General features: G+C 32.0%; 1 protein-coding gene across 1 annotated transcript; it reads right to left on the bottom strand.

Annotated features, from left to right (window-relative positions):
- Positions 1 to 10830: 10830 nt before the first annotated feature.
- Positions 10831 to 17926, bottom strand: LOC107438992 (replication protein A 70 kDa DNA-binding subunit-like). The gene has a single exon (XM_043045139.2). It carries the CDS (start codon positions 17652 to 17654, stop codon positions 15468 to 15470), a length of 2187 nt encoding a protein of 728 aa, XP_042901073.1. The 5' UTR covers positions 17655 to 17926; the 3' UTR covers positions 10831 to 15467.
- Positions 17927 to 21948: the final 4022 nt, after the last annotated feature.

Below are 21948 nucleotides of genomic sequence, written 5' to 3'. Positions count from 1 at the left end.
TGGAACTAGGGTAACGTTGCTAAAGAACAACGGAAAAAAATTACTTTGGAACAAAATAGATTATTGCCTAAATTCCAAGTTCTTTGCGTCCCGCAGTGGACTGATCGTTAAGACACGGTTCTCAGCAGATCATCAAAGTCAAGCATCACTGGCTATGGTCAGCGTGCGGGTGGGTGACCACTTGGATCAGCCTNGGTCACCCACCCGCACACTTCTATGTACGTAAGACACTTAACTTCGGTGATCTTCTGGGAACCGTGTCTTAACGATCAGTCCACTGCGGGACAAATTGTGATGGCATGTCTTCGGATTATCCTCAGGGATGTTTCCCAGACCGTCGCCAATAGCCCATTGTGCAGCTCTAGTGCGACGTAAATGAACAACAACAACCAAGTTCTTTGCCCGAGAATTTTTTCGACCCAACGCTCTGAAGTTTATAGGTAGTTAATTCATATCTCGCCGTAATTCTGGATGATCTTTGCGTTGTCTTCTCTGTTTTTTCTGTTTCTTTGAAGTTCGTTTTACTTCAGTACGCTTAAAGGGTTAACTCTTGTATGTTCGCTTGTTATCTCAGATGTGAGTCGCACGAACATATGACCTTGTTACAATCCGGAACCTTTGCTTCGCTGCCAGATTTAAAAACGTTCTGCACAAGCATTTAGTCGCCAAAATAGTCGAACATCGTAATAAAATAAGCGTAAAATAAAGTAAAGTAAGTAGACAATGAACGATAGATTAAACCTGTGATGGCAAACCAAAAAATTAACAAACATATTTTAAGTAATCATATAAAAATTGCAATAATAGAATCTTTCATTTTTTTCTATGGCTGCATGGATAAAAAAAAATTATGAATATTTCTATGTATAATAAAAACTAATGTTCTTTTTTTTTTAAAAAAAAAGAAAAATTGACACATTGAGATTAAAAATAGGGAGCAGACAAATTCAATTAATGTAAATTAATTTTAAATTAAGGTAAGTAACTTTATTTCTTAAAGAGTTTCTAGTTTTGCTAAAAATAAGGGACTGAAAAATCCTAAATTGGAGACCAACAAACTTAACCCGAAAAAAAAGAGATGGTTAAATAATGTTTCAAAAAATCTAATCGAAATGAACTAAACTAAGGATTTAGATCAACATTGTTCAACAAGTAAAGACCCATTGTAAGTTGTAGAGCCATAAAGGAAAGAGCTCAAAAAATTTGTCATTATTGAACTAAGTAAACAACTGTGACAGAGAAAGCCAAAGTCCCGAAGTCATCGTTTATAGTTTGTCTATGGAAAGAACAACCCTCACCATTCGTATGGAGCATTGTCGGTGCCTATGGTTACGAGCGAATCAGTGGAAGAGGCTCCCCTCTTTGATATGCATTATTTCTGTTCCCATGGAAGACTCCTTAGACTTTGTGGCTAGGGGAGTTCTTTCGATAAACAAACTATACAAGTAGCAGAAAAGTACTTAATTAACCCTAGATAGCAAAAGTCATCTCGCAAAGTCGATATTTTTCCGTAAATCTAACATTTTTAAAGATTACAAAGGTTAAATTTTATCCCTTATTTAGATTTTAAAAAAAAATAATAAATATAAAAAAATACAAATAAACAAGTTTCTGATTTGTAGTCGAATGAATAGATATAGAACAATAGTGATTTAATTTATCTAAGGATAAAGTCGGTTGGATAATTATTGAAATAGGTTTTCTGGTGAACGGCTCCACTTAACCCTTTTGTATTCTTAAAAAAAAACCTTAGAATAAGGGTTTTATTATTGCTATTTAATGCCGACCGGCCTGTGTAGGAGGCAGGGAACTGTTGTTGTAAGAACACATACATATAGTTGTTGTAAGAACACAAGTTTTCCGCTTTTTGACATAATTCGCAAACTTACCAAGCTTGTCTATAAATACATTAAGACAGACCCGAATCCAGATTTGTACAGAAAACTCAAATACAGACTTAGAGAGCCGAGGTGGCTCAGAGGATTGTTCTTGTAGTTCATTAACGTCGCACTGGAGCTGCACAATGGGCTATTAGCGACGGTCTGGGAAACATCCCTGAGGATGATCCGAAGACATGCCATCACAATTTCGATCCACTGCAGAGGGGATGGCACCCCCGCTTTGGTAGCCCGACGACCTGCACGCGAAGTCGAGCACTTTACGGTAGAACAGTTTAACGGGGACCAATACCGCACACCCTCGGTCCCTACGCAGACTGATCCAAGTGGTCACTCACCCGCACTTCGATGATCTGCTGGGAACCGTGTCTTAACGATAAGTCCACTGCAGGACTGAATTTTTTGTGTAATGTTGATACGAATTCTGCTCCTGGCTCGCATGAACCACAGTGCTGATGTAAAATATCCTCAGTGGTCGACGGATCATTGGTTAGAGTCCCCTTGCCATCGGACAAACCGTGAGGGTTTTTCTCTCCATGTAATGCAAATGCAGGCTAGTTTCAGTAAAAAGTCCACTAAGGATAGTTTGCCCCACTGCTTGATCCAGGAATTTCCTTGTCTTCTGGGTAGAATTCAAAATTACAAGGCTACGGAGTCCCGGTTATAAAATAAAACGAAATATGGATTGTAAAATGTTTTTGAAGCTCTTTCGCGTGTATTATTATTATTGCAATTATTATTTTGGAAATGTTTTCAGACTTTCTTTAAATCCATGCAATTTTAGACTTAATCACTTTTAAACACTTCTTAAATTGATCGGTTCTATCGAAATCAATTACTAGTTATAAGAAGCTGTCAAACATCTTCACATTATAGTCTTAAAACATCTAATTTGTGAAAAAAGAACTTCATAAAACTTAAATCCCAAAACATACCATGGAATATATGAATCCAGAAATTAGAATTAAGAACTAGAAAAAATAAGCTTTGTTCTATGCTTCCAAATTAGTATTCCTAAACTTCTTAAAGGAACAGATTATGCAAATTTTCCCCCCAGTTTTTTTCAGGTACTAATTATCATAAACTTGTCTACATTACTTTCATGCTTAGACTTAACGTCCTATAGTTGAAACTACAAAACATTTTTCGATGGCTAAATAAATTTTACTCTTGTTTTCTATATATTTTTACTTATTCAACATTTTATCATTTGTGTAGTCTAATTCCAACTTATATGTATTGAAATTTGAAATAAGATCATTGCATTTTAAAAGAAAAAAAACTCTGTTTCCTGTTTAAAATTTCGGTATATTAACATTTCAATTAAACATCGTGCGATTAATCACTGCTTTTAGTTTTACTAATCATTTGTACAATTTTTTAAACCAATCATTATTGTATATTTTTTACACTTTTTGTGTTTTAGTAGATCCAGGAAAAGAAACTTAACTTTTTTTTATTGCGTTTTTGTTGCAATGAGGCACTTTAACGATGTCAAAAAGTCGTATAAAACAGAGAAGAAAAAATTTAGCTAAAATTTACACTTGTTTCCAAAAAAGGATCGCAATTCAGTAAAGAAGAATAATTTTATTTTTACAATTTTATTTTTATACTTTTTTTTAAAATTATCACGGCACGGCTTTATTGTGAAAATTTTTTTTGAATCTACTTGAAAATTGTAAAATATTTTAATAAGAAAAAGAAACCTTGCATTTATATTAATCGGTACAATAAAGTAGGCTGTTGACGGTAACTTGTAAAAATGTTTCCTTTGTTAGTGTATAAATTAGGAAGATTGTTAGTCTATGTTCACTAATTAATTGTAAGCTTATTTAAATTCGGTGAAACTGCTCAATTCGAAAGTAATAACAGTAATTACTTTTTCAATCACTTTTAGCTTCATCTGTTTAATTGTTAGTTCAATCTATTTTAATCTACCAAACTTATTAAAAAATGAGACATTTTTAAGTATTAATTCAAAATACTATATATTCACATTACTATATATTTGAAACATAACTTTAGGTATGACGATTATTAAAAGCTTTCTCTTGGCATCTTACAGTCTGTTAAATAATGTAATAGAATCACTTTTCTGTATTGGATTTTTTTGAAAGAGTAACAACGGGTTTTTACGGTGTACTATCTTAAAACGCACATTCCTTAGACATTTATAGCTGATTATTATAAATATTTACGGTAACACTGAAAAAATTGTACTTTATGAAAGAGAAACAATCTGATTTGTATGAAACTGAATTTTTAAATTTGCTTTGACATGGCATTTTAAAATTTGCTTTGCATACATAAGAATAGTATCATTTAAAAATGTTTGATTTGATAGAAATTACTGGTTTTATTATAACAACCACGAAAAAATTCAATTTTAGTCATTGTAATTAGCATAACTCGAATAAATAAAAAGATTAGTTCCCGTACATTCCAAAATTAATTTAAGTTCGATTTCTTTCTTCGTTTACGCTTCAGAAATTATTGAAGATTCCTTTTTAATATTTAAAAATTGTAATGACGCCCTTTACCTCGTGAAAATATTGCATATTTTACTAAAGAAATTATTTTATGATAAATAAGACGCCGGATAAAAGTATCGATGCTAGATGACTTTTCCATAACTCATGATTGTTCTGGTGATCTCAAATTACTGTATAAGCAGCGTGACAAAACTAATAAATACAAATAATTAACGAGAAACGACAAATAATTAACGAAAAAGGCGAGATAAACATTAAAACCTATTTGATTGCCTAAGGAAATCAAGAGGTGAAATTGTATAACTATTAGAAACATCACATTTTGTCGAACAATCAAACTGGTTTTGATTACTTTAATCCAGACTTCCCCAGAGTTTGATAGCATTTTTACTTTTTCCTAACTTAAATACTAATTTTATGACCCCTACTTACGCATACTTTTATGGCAACAACTATATAATTATATAAGTAATAACATTGATGATTAAAGAACCTCTTGCCAACGAAAGTGTGAACAAATTAAAAAAGTGCTCTTTTAAAATTAATCCGAAAGTACAGAGCAAAGTAATAATTTAAAATCATAACAAGGACACAGTATTTTACTGAAATAATGAATTACTAAAGCCAAAAAATGTAAATAAAGCACAAATGAAATACAGAGATGAACAGTTTCGGTTCTAAAAACAAAAACTTAAACTAGGGTTTAGACACTGAGCGATGTTCTTGTTTAATAGAACCAAAGCTATGTGTATACTTAGTGTTTTATTCACATTTTTTTCCCTTCAGTCTACGTGGCACAAAATATACCCTATCCTCCTTTTGAATATAACAATTACTTTGTAGAGCCATTCATGTTGTCGGCGCTAAAACCCATCAATTGTTTTAACTTATTATGGTAACAAACCTTGTTACCATAAAAAGCTTAACAATTGTTTGGGAAGATTCGCAAACTGGCAGCAGAAGAATTGCAAATTCGTATTTATTTCGAGCTTTTGACTTAAAATTGTTAACTTCAGATTTTGGATCGTATTAGTATATGAATGTAATCTTACAAACGAATAGAAAATCACAGCTAAAAAAATTACAAATTTATTAATACATAATATAAATATTAATTTTAAATGAGTGAACAAAGTTTCTACGTAATAATAGATTGCTTTATAAAAAGTATTCACAAATATTTATAACTCGGAATTCACAAGCTAGTAAGTTGTCACGGTATAATTTAAAAATGCATATAAAATTTTTTAGATACAATGAAACATGAAATTGTATTAAAATAATTTAATATTTAAAAAATCCGAGAGATTAGTATAAAACTCACCACACGTGAATATAACCATCAAGAAATATCAGAATTTATGACAAAATATTCTGATCTATAGTCAAATAACATCTCGAAGAAAAAAGTATTCTGGTCAGGTTAGTAACATAATTACAAATCAACTCTTTTATTCATTTTGTCGTTTCAAGGCGATAACATATCAAGAAGAAATTAGTACTTCTCTGTCACTATATTATTGCATATAAACTTTTCTATTCGCATAGTTGTACTTGTTTGAAAAGCGCCATTTAAATAACATCTCACGAAGAAATTAGCATTTTCTCCGAGTCACTATAGTGCCGTGAATAAACATTTCTATTCACATAGTTGTACTCATTTGTAAAGCGTCATTCAAATAACGTATCAAGAAGTCAGAACTTCCTCCGTGTCCTAATGGAACCATTTGTGCGACGATTTTAATTCGCACGGTCGTACATATTTTCAGTGTGTCATTCAAATAACATCTCACGAAGAACTACACTGTGTCACTAGTGCCTCGTGTAAGAGTCAACATTTTCATTCAAATTATTCTGAGTCTAATATTGTCTCTTCGAAGAAATCCAATAATGGACACGTTAAAATTCTTCTGGCTGCGTCAGGTGGATTTAAATACCTTGCTATATGATCCAAGGCTAAGTTCATTTTTAAAAACGATATCGTAAGCATACGGGTAAAATAAGGGTATCTGCTAATTTCTTCCCCATAAGTTAGGAAAACAGATCTTTCGAAGTCTTCAAGATTATTCTTCAATAAATTAAGCGTCCGTTCACTATGTATCCCGAAATCGAGGAAACCTCCCTTATAATCCACACGATCCTGCTCGCGTGTTCTAACAGACTTAATTTGAACGAAAGTCAGCAATTTTCCTTTCGCACTGTAACATACGTTTATGAAGTCTAATACTTCAAGTAATTTCTGTGCCGCACAAAACTTGCTCAATCCTTTCCATCCACCTCCAGCATAAAACTGATCAGCGATAACAACAATAAACTCATCTTTCATAAATTTCGAAACTATTTTAAAGTATCCATGGCCAGTTCTCCGTCTACAAAACTCTATAACAGAAAAGGCAAAACTATAAGCATACATCAAAATGAGGAATGCATTAGTAAATTCTTTGAGTATTTTGGCGAAATGGGAGTTTAACAAGGAATCCAAATTGTCCCAGATGATGTCCGCCGATGTAAAAAACATTTCCAAGTCACTCCTGTGCATGGGACCAAAAGCTTGGTAAAAAACGCTCATCTGCTTCATAAATCTACCATAAAGTTCATCATTAGAATAATTTACGACAAGAGCCTTAGAAGTCATTATGTCCATATCCCGAAACACATTGCGAAGGAATCCTCTCAATTCTTTGTTCTGTAAATTCATAATTGTAAAAATTTAAAAACACAGTTCAACAAGTACAAACTACTTGTAATGGAGGGAATAAAATATAAAAGCGTTGGGGCTAGCAGTCACAGAGAATTTACGTGTATACTTTTAACGTATATCTTTTAAATAAGTGGAAATTTTGTAGAAACCGTAATGAATTAAATTTTATTGGAAACGCTGCCCCCGCCTATTTCTTTCACCTCAACATCTGATAAACTCATATGATAAACACATTCCTGGCCGAGCAGTCTCAAAATCCGTCGAACACCTTATAGCGTGGGGGTAAGGGGGTTCGAATGTCGCCATAAAACTGGAAGTATCTTTGATATCCTAATCTAATTAGAGGTATATGTTAACAAGGGCTTATGAACCGTCTTCGTAGTTTGCAGAGGTTCCTGTCTATGCTGTCTCGCCATTCCGCTAAGGCGTGAAGGTAGCGGGTTCGAATCACGCCGTGACTCAGGATGTATCATTGTGATGTCCTTCTCTGACTTATGCTATCTGCTTTAAAAAAAAAAAAATCACAAGGGCTTCATAAGTCGTAATTAATGAATAATCAGCGTCCATATGCATCGAGGTAAACATTAAATCTGTCGGGAAAGAGTTGAAAAGATATAAGGTAAAAAAGTCACACAGTAGACTGATCGTAAAGACAAGGTTCCCAGTAGAGCACCGAAGTCAAGTCTCACGGGCTGCGGTCAGTAAGCGGGTGGGTGACCACGTTGATCAGTATTCGTAGGGACCGAGGGTGCGCGGTATCGGTCATCGTTAAACTGTTCTACCGTAAACTGCTCGACTTCGCGCGGTTGACTTTGGTTGTCGGGCTACCAAAGCAGGGGAGCCATCCCCTCTGCGGAGGATTAAAATTGCGAAGGCATGTCGTCGGATCAGCCTCAAGGATATTCCTCAGACCGTCGCCAATAGCCCATTATGCAGCTCTAGTGCGGCATAAATAAAAGTACCTACATACAGGGTAAGAAAGGGTTAGTCCAAGGCTTTGCCCACGTTGTCTGTTTGAGCTCAAAATTACGCGGCATTCCGGCCATGACTGTTAAAAGGAAAGGGTTTTGAGAAATGGGACTAGGTGCTGGGCATTAGCTGTAGCTATCTCACTGTTCCGTTAAACGTTCTGTAGAGTGAAGGTAGCGGATTCGAATCCCACTGTAACCCCGAGCGACGATCTGGGAAGCATAATTTAGGTCAGGGCTCGAAAAAACTCAGAAACTTTACCCGTCCGCGAGGACGGCTTGTCCATTCAACAATGTACCCGTCCTCCTTTGAAACTAACCCGTAGCTTCTAAATAAATAAAAATATAATTTTCTCATATTTATTACAAACATTTATATAAATTGCACTATGAATTAGTAGTTACTAGGATTACATTATACTACATATGAATTAGTAATGAAAGAAATACAAGGTTACTAATAGTAACCTAGTATTTCCTTTATGAAATAATTTAAATGACAAAGTTCAAGTTATCTGGAATGTCAATTTATCCGAGGGTACTGCGCTTTTTGAGTTTGAAATTGAAAATGTATCACGAACATTAACGGAAAAATGGCCGTCCGTGCGGACGTCGGATTCGAGAAATTCGTTGTCTGCGGGGAGTTTTTGACAGCCGAGGACGAACGGTTTTTCGAGCCCTGATTTAGGTTGATCCGAAGATATGCCATTACAATTTTGATCATCAACATAGGGGATTGTTTCTCCGCTGTGGTAGTCCGACGATCTGCGAACGAAGCCAAATACTCTGTGGTAGAACAGTTTAACGAGAACAAATACTGCGAACCCTCGATCCTGCAGCCTGATCAAAGTGGTCACGCACCCGCTCACAGACCACCGCCAGTGATACTTGACTTCAGTGTTTTACTGTGAACGATGTCTTTAAGATCAGTCTACTGCAGAAAAGCTTGATAAGGATAATTCGCACTTTGCAATGAGCACACAACCTAATGCAATAAATAAGTAAAAAAAAAACTTAAAAGCTATAGCCTTAATGGTCGGGAAATATTGTCCTTCGGGCCAACTTTTTAAAGTGATTCATGGGATTAGATCTCTTCATTCTCTTTTAGTGATGCCCTTCAGCTATTAGTTTTCCAGTTGAATAAGAACTTCTCCCCCTCCCCCATTTTATAATAAAAGCAAGAATCACGTATGAATGAATAAAAAACTTACAAATTGTGAGACACTAAGATCCCTGGCTCGAAGGCCCTGTGAACCTCGGCATTTAAAAGTGAATAGCATACAAGCGCTTAATTGAAGTAGAGCATACACAAATCAAACCGATATAGTTGAAAGCCCCGGACAGCGACAGATCGCATGTTCGTACTTTTAATTTAATTTTATGACAAGTGTTAAATAGCTGACCAAGTTTTTGGTTAACGGCTATCAATTTTCAACTCCGTACTCTTGTAATATTGGACTCAAACAAATTTTCTTTGTCTCAAATATAGAGGGGGACCTTCAGAGATTTTGAATTATTGAGAGGGATAAATACCCACCCCAAACACGCCCATGAAGTGAATTTTTTTTGGAAAGGATAAAAGTATGAAGGTTTACGAATCAAATTTGTAATGGAAAGTACTTTATTTACGTAGCACTAGAGATGCACAATGGGCTATTTGGCGACGGTGTGGGAAACATCCATACGGATGTTTCCAGATCCGAAGACATGCAATCGTAATTTTGATCCTCTGCAGAGGGGATGGCCCCCCTGCTTTGGTAGCCCGACGATCCAGAGCGTGAAAGCGAGCACTTTATGGTAGAACAGTTTAACGAGAACCGATACCGAACAACCTCGGTCCCTACGCAACCTGATCAAATTGGTCACCCACCCGCTTTCTGACCGCAGCTAGTGATGCTTGACTTCGTTGTTCTACTGGGAGCCGTGTCTTTACGATCAGTCCACTGCGGGACAAATTTCATATGTAATATAATGAACGGGATGGTACTTAAAATAAACTTGGGCTTCCCTAACTGAAGGTGGCTATTTTTTCGCCCAAGTTCAGAAGTGTGGAAACGGCGGCTTCGATTTCCGATATAATCCAGGGAGATATTAACCTTTTCTGTCAGGAAATACATACATCTTCTATAAAGAAAAATTGGCTAGATATTTTATTGTGAAATAAGTGCAATTTTAATTTTAAAAAATGAATCTGAAAAAAAAAAACATAACCTTCCCTTTAGCAGAATTGTGGCACTCTTGGGAAAATTTTAAAGCTATCAAAATGCATCGCAAATAATGCCTCACTTGCCGGTGTAGAAGAAATTCATTTTCTACTCCTTCAAATCACCTCCCCTCATTTCTCTCAAAGCAGGGGGGAAAGTACAGAGGAGAGAATGGAAGTGTTCAGGTATCATTTATATGAACATAACAAAGATTTCTATAAAACAAAATTTTAGTTTTAAATTTTCCTAAGAAAATGTCTATTTTTACAGGACTGAAAAGAAAATTACCAACGAAATATAAACCATCTTTTAAAAAAAGACAGACACAGATTTAACAAATTAGTGTTTGACTTCGGTGATATACTGGGAACCGTGTCTTAACGATTGGTCTACTGAGGGACCCAGTTTTATGGGGAAATGGTGCGTGGTGAACAAAAAATAATTTCAAATTCGATATTTTTCGGCAAAAATATAAAAGAAATACATATTTTAATCTAAAGAACATTATGACAGTGTCATTAAATAGCATAAATAATTAAAGAACATAAATGAAATAAATACTCGAACTTTCATTTTTCTGTTGCCATTTGGAACGTTTATTGACTTAAAATTAACATCACATGAAATATGGTCATTATAAGTAAAGTTTGGTAGAAAAATAGCTTTAGACATATGCTTTTTACAATGTCTCATTTCATTTGAGCAAATATATTTCATTATATAATTCCATTAATTAAAAAAGGAAGACTAGGATTGATGTATCTTGAACTATGCAATTATAATATAAGTCAATAAATATATTTTACTACAGGAACTGTTCAAATATTATGTAAGCATGCAGGAGTTGATTTGAGGTTAAATTTTGCTGAGAGGAGAAAGGATCTGGATTCAGTTACTTTCAAATCATACATGACACATGAATTATCGAAAAAAAATATTCAATTTTTTTTAATAAATTTATACTTTAAAAAGAACTGTTAAGATTTTCTCAGCACTCTTTATTTCTGGATGATGATAAAATCTATTTATAAAACATAAACTAATTTACTAATATTTACAAAAAGTTCTGAGAACAAAAAGTGTTCCTATGTTTTAATAGTATTCATTTTGCATCAGGATGCATTACAACTTGCTAGCTTCGATGCTGTAAAAATAAACAAATGAATTTTAAATCATTAAAAAAACAAAGTTATCTACACAATCTACTATGCTTTACGATCAAAGTTGGATAAAATATTTTTAGGATGACTTGAACAAAAATAACCATGATTTTATTTATTCAGTGATTAGTTAGTAATTACTAAATAATAATTTTTGAATTATTTTAGCCATATTATTGTTTTTAAATAATATTAAGCATTGACAATACACTTTATCGGATGATTTGGCTAGTAAAAATAAAAAAAATTCAATTTCAATTAAAAAATAGGATTTAAATCAAATAAATCTGACTATCAGATTAGATCTGAAATCTTATCAGAAAAATATTTTAGCAATCTTTGTTGTCTAGGAAAATCTAAATACTGCATAGCGCTCTCTATTCCTCCTTTTCATTGAATTATGAGGTAGAAATGGATTTGTAAAACAAGAAAACAACCCAGCTGAATAGAGAGAAAAATCTAGGTTAAATAATCAAAGACTTATACCGAGCAAATCTTCCTATTATTGCAACAAATGGAAGTCGCAGATTAACAAATATCCCAATATGTACTTGCTTACATAATTATTTGATCAGCCTCACACAATATTTTTGAAAAAATAATTACATATAAAAATATATTTCAGCAACATAGATTTTGCAATTTTAATGGCACTTTCAATGACTTTTTAACAGTTTAATTGACACAGAATAAGATTCAAATTAATATCACACCACATGTACCAAAACATATAATACTTGAAAACTCTGTTTACAATAAATAAAGAAAAGAGATTAAGTTAATGAAAAAAATTTCTTCTAGTATTGCCTATAACTAGCTGCTGAGCTTAAAGAAAACTTTTCTAATCATACAGACCTAAATTTAACAAGTAAGAAAACTTTTAAACTCATTTTCTAACTTTCTCAAAAAGTTATTAATTTTCAAAAAAAATTTTTTTTCTAAGTTTAATTAGAAATCATGTTAATTGAGAAATATTTTATTTATAATTGCGTAATTATTACATACTGTATAACTTATATCACTATTTTAACAGCACAGTTTATTTACCTCGAATAGATGCAGTTAGTGAGATGTGAATATTTTTTCCAACAGTATGGAATCCCTTTAACATTTTTACCTAGAACTGAATGCTTTGTAGCATTAAAAAAAAAACATTTTCATGAGCTTAACTTTAACATTTAATTCAGATTACACTAATAATTTTTAGCCCTGAGCCAAGCAAGCATTATGATTTAGAATTGCACTTCATTCAATATTTCTATTAAAAAAAAAAAAAATTTTTTTTTGAACACATGTTTTCTTTTTCAAAAGCATATTGAGCAATTTGCATTCGAATATTTATCATGCTTCTCACTTGTCTAACATAAATTACGGTTTTATTCACAACAGGATTTTATAACCCTTAATTTATTAATGAAAATAGTTTATTTAGTCTAAATCATTCTTATAAAATAATTACATGTAACATTAAGCATCTTTTTTTTACACGTACAACCAAGCATCTAAATATATAAGGGTTAGTCTTCGAGTCAAATGAAAATCAAACATTTGCCATAAAATACATTCTTTGTCTAAGTGGGAACACAATTGTCAAAACAGTTATCTTAAAGGTAAGAGAAATGCATGTGAAAATGCACAGGTCTGTAAAGTTGTAATAGTAAATTGCTCTGGAGCTGAGCAGAGATGTGTGGTTCTTATCTTTGTGGCCTACAGTGCTAGAGCACACAAAATTCGCTGCCACACGATTCTTTTGTAGTTGTTTTCTTTTTTTTTATTTGACTGCCCCTTAAACATTAAAACGCCATTAACCCCTTCCAGTAAAATGACAATAGCTCATTTTTTGTACAGCTGACAAAGGTATTCCACTAGGATTAACAATTATATCCATATCAATATTATTATTTTAATTCACAAAATGTAAGAATTATAAAATAAACACAGCTTATGTTATATAAAAATTAAATAGTTATTTCCTACAAAATTTTTCATCATTAAACCTTACTAAAAGAGGTTTATGAAGAGATATTCAAATTTTTCTAAAGGAGCTGACTATTCACATTTATGTGAAATGTTACTATTCTTCCAGACAAAAAGATATGTCAGAGTTTAGGAACAGGAACCCTTGTTTTTAAAAAAACAACACTAATAGTAACTGCACCATCGAAAATGGAGAAGTAATTTTCTATGAAGATACCCTTTGCATTCAGAATTGATAGTTTAATTATTATCAGTAACATATAATAATCAAATTTTTTTATTTCAGATAATCTGCTATAGCTTTTTAAACTTCATAAATGTCAAGAAATTCTCATATTTTACAATTAAAACAATTCATTTTCAAATTACAACAACTCTTTTAATGTCGAATTACTTGGTCGAAATTGAATAAAAATTTCATTGAATAACAACAACTCTTTTAATGTCAAATTATTTGGTCGAAATTGAATAAAAATTTCATTGAATAACAACAACTCCTTTAATGTCAAATTACTTAATCGAAATTGAATAAAAACTTTATTGAATAACAATAAAAGAAACTGATTTCCTTTTAAGGAAAGAACTGAAGTGCTAGTCACGTCAGTTTAAAGTCGATAGTTAAGGAAGTTAAATAATTTTTAAAAATAAATATAATAAATAATCTTGAAGTGCACATGGGTTTTCATGACACAAGAGTCTGAAAAGGGTACACTGTTTTAAATACTATGTTCCAAAGTTAATAAAATCAAACGACCTTAAAAATTGATTTAGTATGAAATAAAATTGAAAAGAAAAAGGCTCATCACTATAGCACATTTCAGCAGTAGCACCAGCAATTTTCTAAAGAAGGTAAACACTTTAACAGACCATTGTTAAGATAGCTACATAAAAATAAAATTTAAATTTTTCTGTTCAAAATATTTAACATACTCTAAAAAATTTCTAAAAATATAAATCTAATGCTGTCTATACTTAAAATGTTATAAAAGCTACAAAATGTCAGTAATATAAAAATATTGAATATAAAGTAAAAGTAATCGATAGCAAAATTCAAGTGAGGTAATTAAATATGTACATAAAGAAAAAAATTACTTTGCAGAAGGATAAAAAACTTAATATTTGAAAAATACATATATGTATTAAAATAAGCATAAACAGAACATTCAATATAAAAACACAGGTTGTTATAATCAGCCACATTCAATACCAACTGATAAATAATAAGAGATTTTCCATGATATTGACTAGCTTAGGAAACAAAGTTTATTATAAACTTATTAGCATAAATGAAAACTTCAAGCCCAAATTAGAGTTAAAAAAAATTAACTGAATGTAGAGTTAAATGTCATACAAACAATAAGTCAACTATGTTGTTAAAAATTTAAATGACATTGTATAATTTAGTTAAGATGGTCAAACAGAGTTATAAGTCAAATTTGATGCAGAAAAAGAAGAAAAGAAAAATGTAGAAACTACCACTGGGCTAACTCTAAGTCATTTAAATATATATGTTTGAGAGAGAAAAGGCTAGAAAACTTATCTTGAAATTAAATTTTTATTTTGAGGGAATAAATTTACAAAAATAAATCATAGAATGTAAATAAAGAAATTAAATAAGCAACTGCTTATATTTATTAATAGAGTAATAAGATTAAAAAAAAAATAATTTAAAAGAAGACAATATAATTTAAGTACTGTAGCAAATATGATTAAGTCAGATCATATATAACACGGAATAAATAAAAGCAATAATTGAAATAAGTATAGGTGCGTTTATTTACCCATGTACTTATACTTTTCCGGTTGAACAATCTTTAATAAAAATATTTAAAAGCACAGAGATTTCAATTGGTTTAGAATTTAAAACAGACGATTTTTATCTGATAGCCTCAAAATTCAACTTCCTTTTGTTGAATTAAAGAAAAATTCAGAATATAAATAATATAAAGGTCTTGATTTATTTTCTTATCAATAAGTAAGTTGTTTGCAATTTTGCAAGATAGAACATCCAACTAACTTAAATACTGTAAATATAGTTACTGCTATTAACATGAAACTTCTTACAACCTATTTATTAGTACTCAATATTTTTTCCAATCGATTAATATCTAACAAAAGCTTTTTAGTGTAAGATAAGGTATTAATTGGCTTTGAATCTAGAATAGATATTTTTAATTGATTAGTATCATTAAAAACTTCAACTCTGGAGCGAAGTTTAAATATAAACGATTTAAAATGCAAGCTAGAAAGTATATCTTGATATTTATCCTCACTTTGTTCTTTAAGTGCACTTAAATCAGTTGATTTTAGATTCAAAAGAAATTCTGCAGTTTCCCTGAAAGCTACAGCCCAAATACCAGAGGAAAAATCAGCTATATTTATCTTTAACAATAGAGTCCAAGAATAAGTGTCATAATCTTTATTGCACTTGTTGCAGTGGTACTGGCCATTAACCGTCTGTGAAACTTTTTTAAAACAGTCAGTCAAAGGACAGGCTTGATACATTGCATTATCTTTTTGAACCATAACTATTGTAGCTTTAACAGTGCTATAGTCAGTTACATTAAGATTACTGACATCTAATTCATTGATATCAGCAACTGTCTTCCATATTTGATTTCTTTCAAGTATGTCAAGTTGTAAAGAGCTACGATGTTCATTAAACCACGATTTAAGTGCATGTGCTTGCCTTAGATTGGGGTTTACAAACATCATACTAGATGGTCCCATGTTTAAAGAACAACCATTAAACTCTGTAACCTTTGCCCTTTTAAAAGCAATCACTGGATAATCATCAAGTTGATAGTTTTCGGCTTCATTACCCCAAACGGTAACAATAATTTTGCTTTGATCCATGCTCATTAAGTGGACATCTAGTTTTTGTATCTCTTTGTTAGTTGCTTTAGCAACTATAGTTCTTTTTTCAATAGCCACACAGATTCCAATTACATCTACAAAACTTTTTTTTGCTTCAACAATTTGGTTTATATCAATAAAGTTAAATATTAGTTCTGGAATCTCTAAATTATCATCAGAGACTAGTTCAATTTTTGTGTAATCAGATATTGTCAATTCAAAATCATGGATTGATGAATCAGTTCGCGATAACCGTACATTAGCACCAGAGATGTAATATAATTTATTTATTTGAAGAAACTGATATAATTCTTCAGCTTGTCTATCAAAGGCAGTTGCCTTTATTTCCCCACTATCATCTAATAAGAAGAAAGAAAAAAGCTTCCCACTTTTCTTGTCCTTACTATAGCACGAAACAGGAGTCTTATAAATAACACAAGCTCTAATAGTCCATTTATTTTGATATGGTGTTAGACTAAAAATAGGCACAACTGGCTTTGGCTGGACATTTCTTGAAGCTGAGACTTCAGTTTTGTCCCAATTACTATTACTGGCCAAATTATTACTGATTGAATTAGAAAATCGGCTGGTTGAAGGAATAACTGGAGCCTGGGTCAAAACTGAAGATGATGATGTAGTATTACTGGTCTCAAGAACAAACTGATTGCTATTATTAGTTGAGCTGGAAAATATACTACTGGAAGGGGCAACTAGTGTTTTGGAAGCAGCAGAAGTCAACAATGTAGGAGCTGAAGTGATATTCTTCTTTGTAACAGGATGAGTGTTATCATTGGAATTATTGTAAGAAGTTGGATTCATTAGAGCTTTGGTTGTAACTGAAGTGGAAGTATTACTGGTCTCAACAATAGATTTGCTGCTATGATTTATTGGTGCAAGATGACTAGATTCAATATTATTATTAAATACTTCTGCATTTTTATCTTTATTGTACTCAATTTGACTATTTATTTGGCAACCTGGTATCAGAGGTGTAATGTCAAGACAAAGAATAATCTTTTTATTTGGTTGTACATCATTGCAAGCATATTTGTTAAGTTTGAAGACAGAAAATTTCTCAAGTTTCCTGTCTTTAATTAAACTATTAAGGTGAGTTGCAAGTACTGCGAATGAAAACAATAAAATGCCATCATTTACCAGCAATCGAAAGCGCTCGATTCCTTCCCCAGGCACTCTTTTATAGCCGAGAATTTGTAGAGTTGCACTATCTACATCAATACCATCAAGTATTTTTTGCAATGATCCGCAGGACAGCATAACATTTCTATTTGACAAGGCTGAAGGTACCATGTTCATGGCATTAATTTTGCAAGAAAGTTTGAAAGATTCAATATAAGCATTTAACATCAATTGTTTACAAATAACTGGAATCCCATCCATGCAAAAAAGATGAAAAACATAACAACGGGGAGAGTAACAGGAATCAAAAATATATAATACACTAAATCACTCATTATTACACTTAGTCTCAGAAGATAGATTTCCTTTTGATTACTGAAACACATATAATTCAGTTATCTTCAGTAAGACATAACATAATTATCTTCAGTAAGGCATTCCTCACTTATCCTTATCTCTGATATTTTTGTTATTCTTTGGTACGACAGGATGTGCGATAGAAGTGCGACGAGCTCTTTGCGTTAGCTTATAGCTTTGTATATCCATTAATGAAGTCCATGGTTGTGGCTTGTTGAATAGCAGAAAGTTGAAGTAAAAGTCAGAACGGCAAATTCAGGCTGGGACGATGGATTCGCGAACGCAACGACCTATAGGAGGCGTTGTAATCTGAGACGAATGACTGCTAGCAGAACACGATCATCAGTTGCACAGGAGATATCTTTGGTGAAGCTATGTAATAACGAAAGGTCTATTTAAACTTTACATTTTGAACCATAGTACTTCAAACATTAAAATATGCAAAAAGTACACACAGACACATAATGTTATATAATTTAATTTCGCAAAAAAAGTTTTTGATCACAATTTTTATCAAAAAATTTAAAGTTTCATAAAAAATCATCATTTATCGCCTAAAAAAGGTAAAATAAAGAATGCTTAAGATAAAAAAAAAATTGATCCCGTAAATTCCTCATATTGAAATAAAAATCTTCATATTTTTTTTTCTTTTTTGTCTTAAATTTCTTAATCAGACATAGAAAGCCATTCGGTAAAGTATTATCATGAAATCAGAAAAAAATTATTTGCAAGTAAATTCTTAAATATAAAAATCATAACATTTACCTGCTTTATAAACTTCACAACGAAATTTTAGAATAGAAACAATGTTATAAAGCTACCACTTTTTCGAATTTGATGGAGAGAAATCTTACTCTTATGGCCGCAGCTGAGCATTAACATGAATTATGTTTTTAGAATCACGTATATCTATTTTTAACTAGCCATTATGAACAATTTTTGCATCTTTTCACAAGTGAATGTACACATATGAAAAATTAAAGTTATTTAAAAGGAAAGGAACATATTTATGATGTACTTAATTTCTTAAGGCAGGAGCATTAAACACTTAAAATTGCAAATATTAGATAACTTCCTAGCATTTTTAAAATAAATATTCGCTGTGAAATAAGGCATAAATAAATTAAAGATTAATTGAAGGAACTCGAAAAAAAATGTTTTAGAATAACAAACTGGCTCAAGTAAACATGAATAAATATTTCTTAATAATTTATCATGTCTAATAAAAGGCAATTTTTTTTTATTCAAAATCATTTTAAATATAGGTGTAAATTAAATTCTCTAGTAAAATTTATCTCCTTAAAGTAGAAGAACAATTACAACATTTCAAAAATAGTATTTTTTGACTACATTAAAAAAAGTAGTTGTAATAAACTACATTTTTAACAAAATAATTGTAGTAAACTACAAAAATAATGTAATTTTTCTGATCACTGGGAAAAGATAAGTCAATAATTTTTATTCTTAACTTTTTAATTCTAATTGAGTTAAAATAATTTACTATCATAAAAAGTCATTTCTTTATGCAATGAAAAAAATTAGAATAATAAGCTTTTCATAGACATAGAATAATTTCAGGTAAGAATTTTGAATAAAATTGTTGACTGGAATCTGAAATAGAGAATAAAACCACACTCTGTAATTTTGCAAGTAATAAGAAAGAAAAGATAAACGCTTATTGGCGATCGAAATGGGCTGCAGGTGGCGTAGAGCAGAATTCTCTACCTATGGCAACACTTTGCATACTTTCCCCATTAGCGTGTGGAGAGTCATAGAGAGAGGAAGTACTTTAGTTTCTCTCTTAATTTTCATATAGATTAAAATGTTTTAAGTTGGAAAACTATATGGAACTGAAAACTACATTAAACATAGTTCTAAGGAAACGCACTAAAGAAAGCAAAGTTCTAAAGAAAGGAAAAATATTACGAAAAGGGAAAATTTCGTAGTACATTCCTATATAACTGAAAAGAGCAGGAGGGAGAAGGGCCAAAGGCATGAAACCGATCTCTCCCCAGATGGCGTATTCGAGCTTTGCGATCGCCTACAACAGATAAGAGGAGGAGAGGGAAGGGAGAAGGGCCAAAGACATGAAACCGGTCTCGCCCCAAATGGCGTATTTGAGCGTTGTGATAGCCAATAGTAAGTTGCTCATGTTAATTTTTCAACTGCTTGCCATATTTTCCATTTTTCCCGGAATAATAGATCTCGTCTAGTGTATTCATCTTGCTTTAAATAATAGGTTCAACATATATCAACAGTTAGAGAGAAGGGAAACGGAAGTCAAAGAATATGTTAATCAAAATAAAAAATTCATACGAAAACAATTTTTCCAGCACGAAGTAACGTTACACTTTTATTCAAATAATAATGTAATAATTATGTGAGGCATTCACTTGGAAATATTGACTGTCTAGAACAGTGATTCCCAAAGTGGTCTATATCGACCCCCAGGCAACCAGGGGTCGACGACAACCTGCAAGGGGTCCATGTCAAGTGAAAAAAAATTGGGGTACCATGAAATGAAAATGGGGGTCAACAATAGTGAATCTCATATGAGCAGGTCGTGACTTTTAATGTTGGCATTTCATGAATGGAATAATCAACATACGCTGCTAGTATCTCTTTACTTACATTATACTACCTTATAATATAAAGACATATATCTATCTACATTCTACATAATTTATAAAAGTAGCTTTGAAGTAAAAATTTCATTAAAATTTAAGTTATTAGGATTATTTTTTGATATATGAAACTGAATTGTTATAAACTAGCAGTTGCCTGCAGCTCCGCTCACGTTCGTATTTATTTTCTCTGTGTGTAAGGTTTTATTTTGTAACAAATAAATTGTAGCCTAGTCTGTGTCAACTCTTCAGCTAGCTAGACCTCCAGCTTTATCTGCGCACAAGATAGCGGAGATTTGTTGCTTAGTTTTTACGTGAAAACATAATAAATAGACCAGCAATATACTTCTACGGTTTTGTATACAAACTTATTTCCGCAATTATAATAGTAGTAGCGGAGTACATATTTATTAAATTAAATTAGTTTGAATTTAATTAATGAATGTATAAAATTAACATGTGTTTTTTTTTAAAGTTTTTCACTCTACCCTTCACTAGAGTTAGAAATTTAAATCTTTCACAGTGAGTAGCACTATACCAGTTGTCAAAAATACATTAGAAGTTGGTGAATTTACAAAAAATCAATATCAGGTAAGCAGGGGGTCTACCCAAAACCGAAAAACATAGCAAGGGGTCTACGAGACAAAAAAGTTCAGGAACCACTGATCTAGAATTTTGATTTTTTTCACAGTAGAAAATTGGTCACATTATATAAATACCACAAATGGATTATCTAATATACACACAATTAATTTTTTGTAGATTTATTTAAAGGACGTCAAAGTAAAGAAATCTAAATTATTAATCTAAAACGAATTTTTTTTTGTGATACTAGAAGTCTTTCTATACTTGTTCACATCACTATATATAACATTGTAATGCATTGATTTATTTACGTCTAAAAATCGCTAAAAGAAAAAATACCTCTTTTCGAAGTTGACAAACAACTGAAAGTTAAAATCTTTCTGGGCAACTAAATTTTAGCCTGAGGCAGGGTGCGATTGTCAGCGTCATTAAGGTTTAGACTAGATTTCACTTTAGGACCACCTTAAACGACGTAATCAAAACCTTGATGAAAAATTTTAGGTGCCATTCCCACAGCGTTTGATTACCTCAGAAGCACGTACAAATGCTTAGAAAAAGCATAAATGGTGAATGCGAACCGCATTTTCATGCGTTTGCATATGTGATTCGTCAGAACCAGAATGGTACAAAATATTTTCCCAAGAAAAACTTGCCCGCAGCACTCAAACGCGGACGATGATGAAGCCATTGTACCCAGCCCAATGTTTTACTATTGGATGCTGGTATCGAATAGACTTGGGTAAAGACCGACGTCACCGTCTACGTTCGAAGGCTGCGAAAATTCACTTCGTGTTTCTACTAGCAGGTTTAAACTTTATTAAGATACTTTTTTAAACCAGTTTTACGAATATTTAGCTTCATTAACCTGCTAGTGGAGTATTAGCCACCATTCAAACCATATGTGAAAAAATTGCATGTGTGAATTCGGAAATGTAAATGAGAACCTGGGAATACATTTCCCTCACGAAAAATTTACCAAACAAGATTTC

Source organism: Parasteatoda tepidariorum, chromosome 1, assembly GCF_043381705.1.
Source record: "Parasteatoda tepidariorum isolate YZ-2023 chromosome 1, CAS_Ptep_4.0, whole genome shotgun sequence".
NCBI lineage: Eukaryota > Metazoa > Arthropoda > Arachnida > Araneae > Theridiidae > Parasteatoda > Parasteatoda tepidariorum.
Note: the sequence above shows the minus strand (reverse complement) of the source record. Positions and strands in the feature narration are given on the sequence as shown.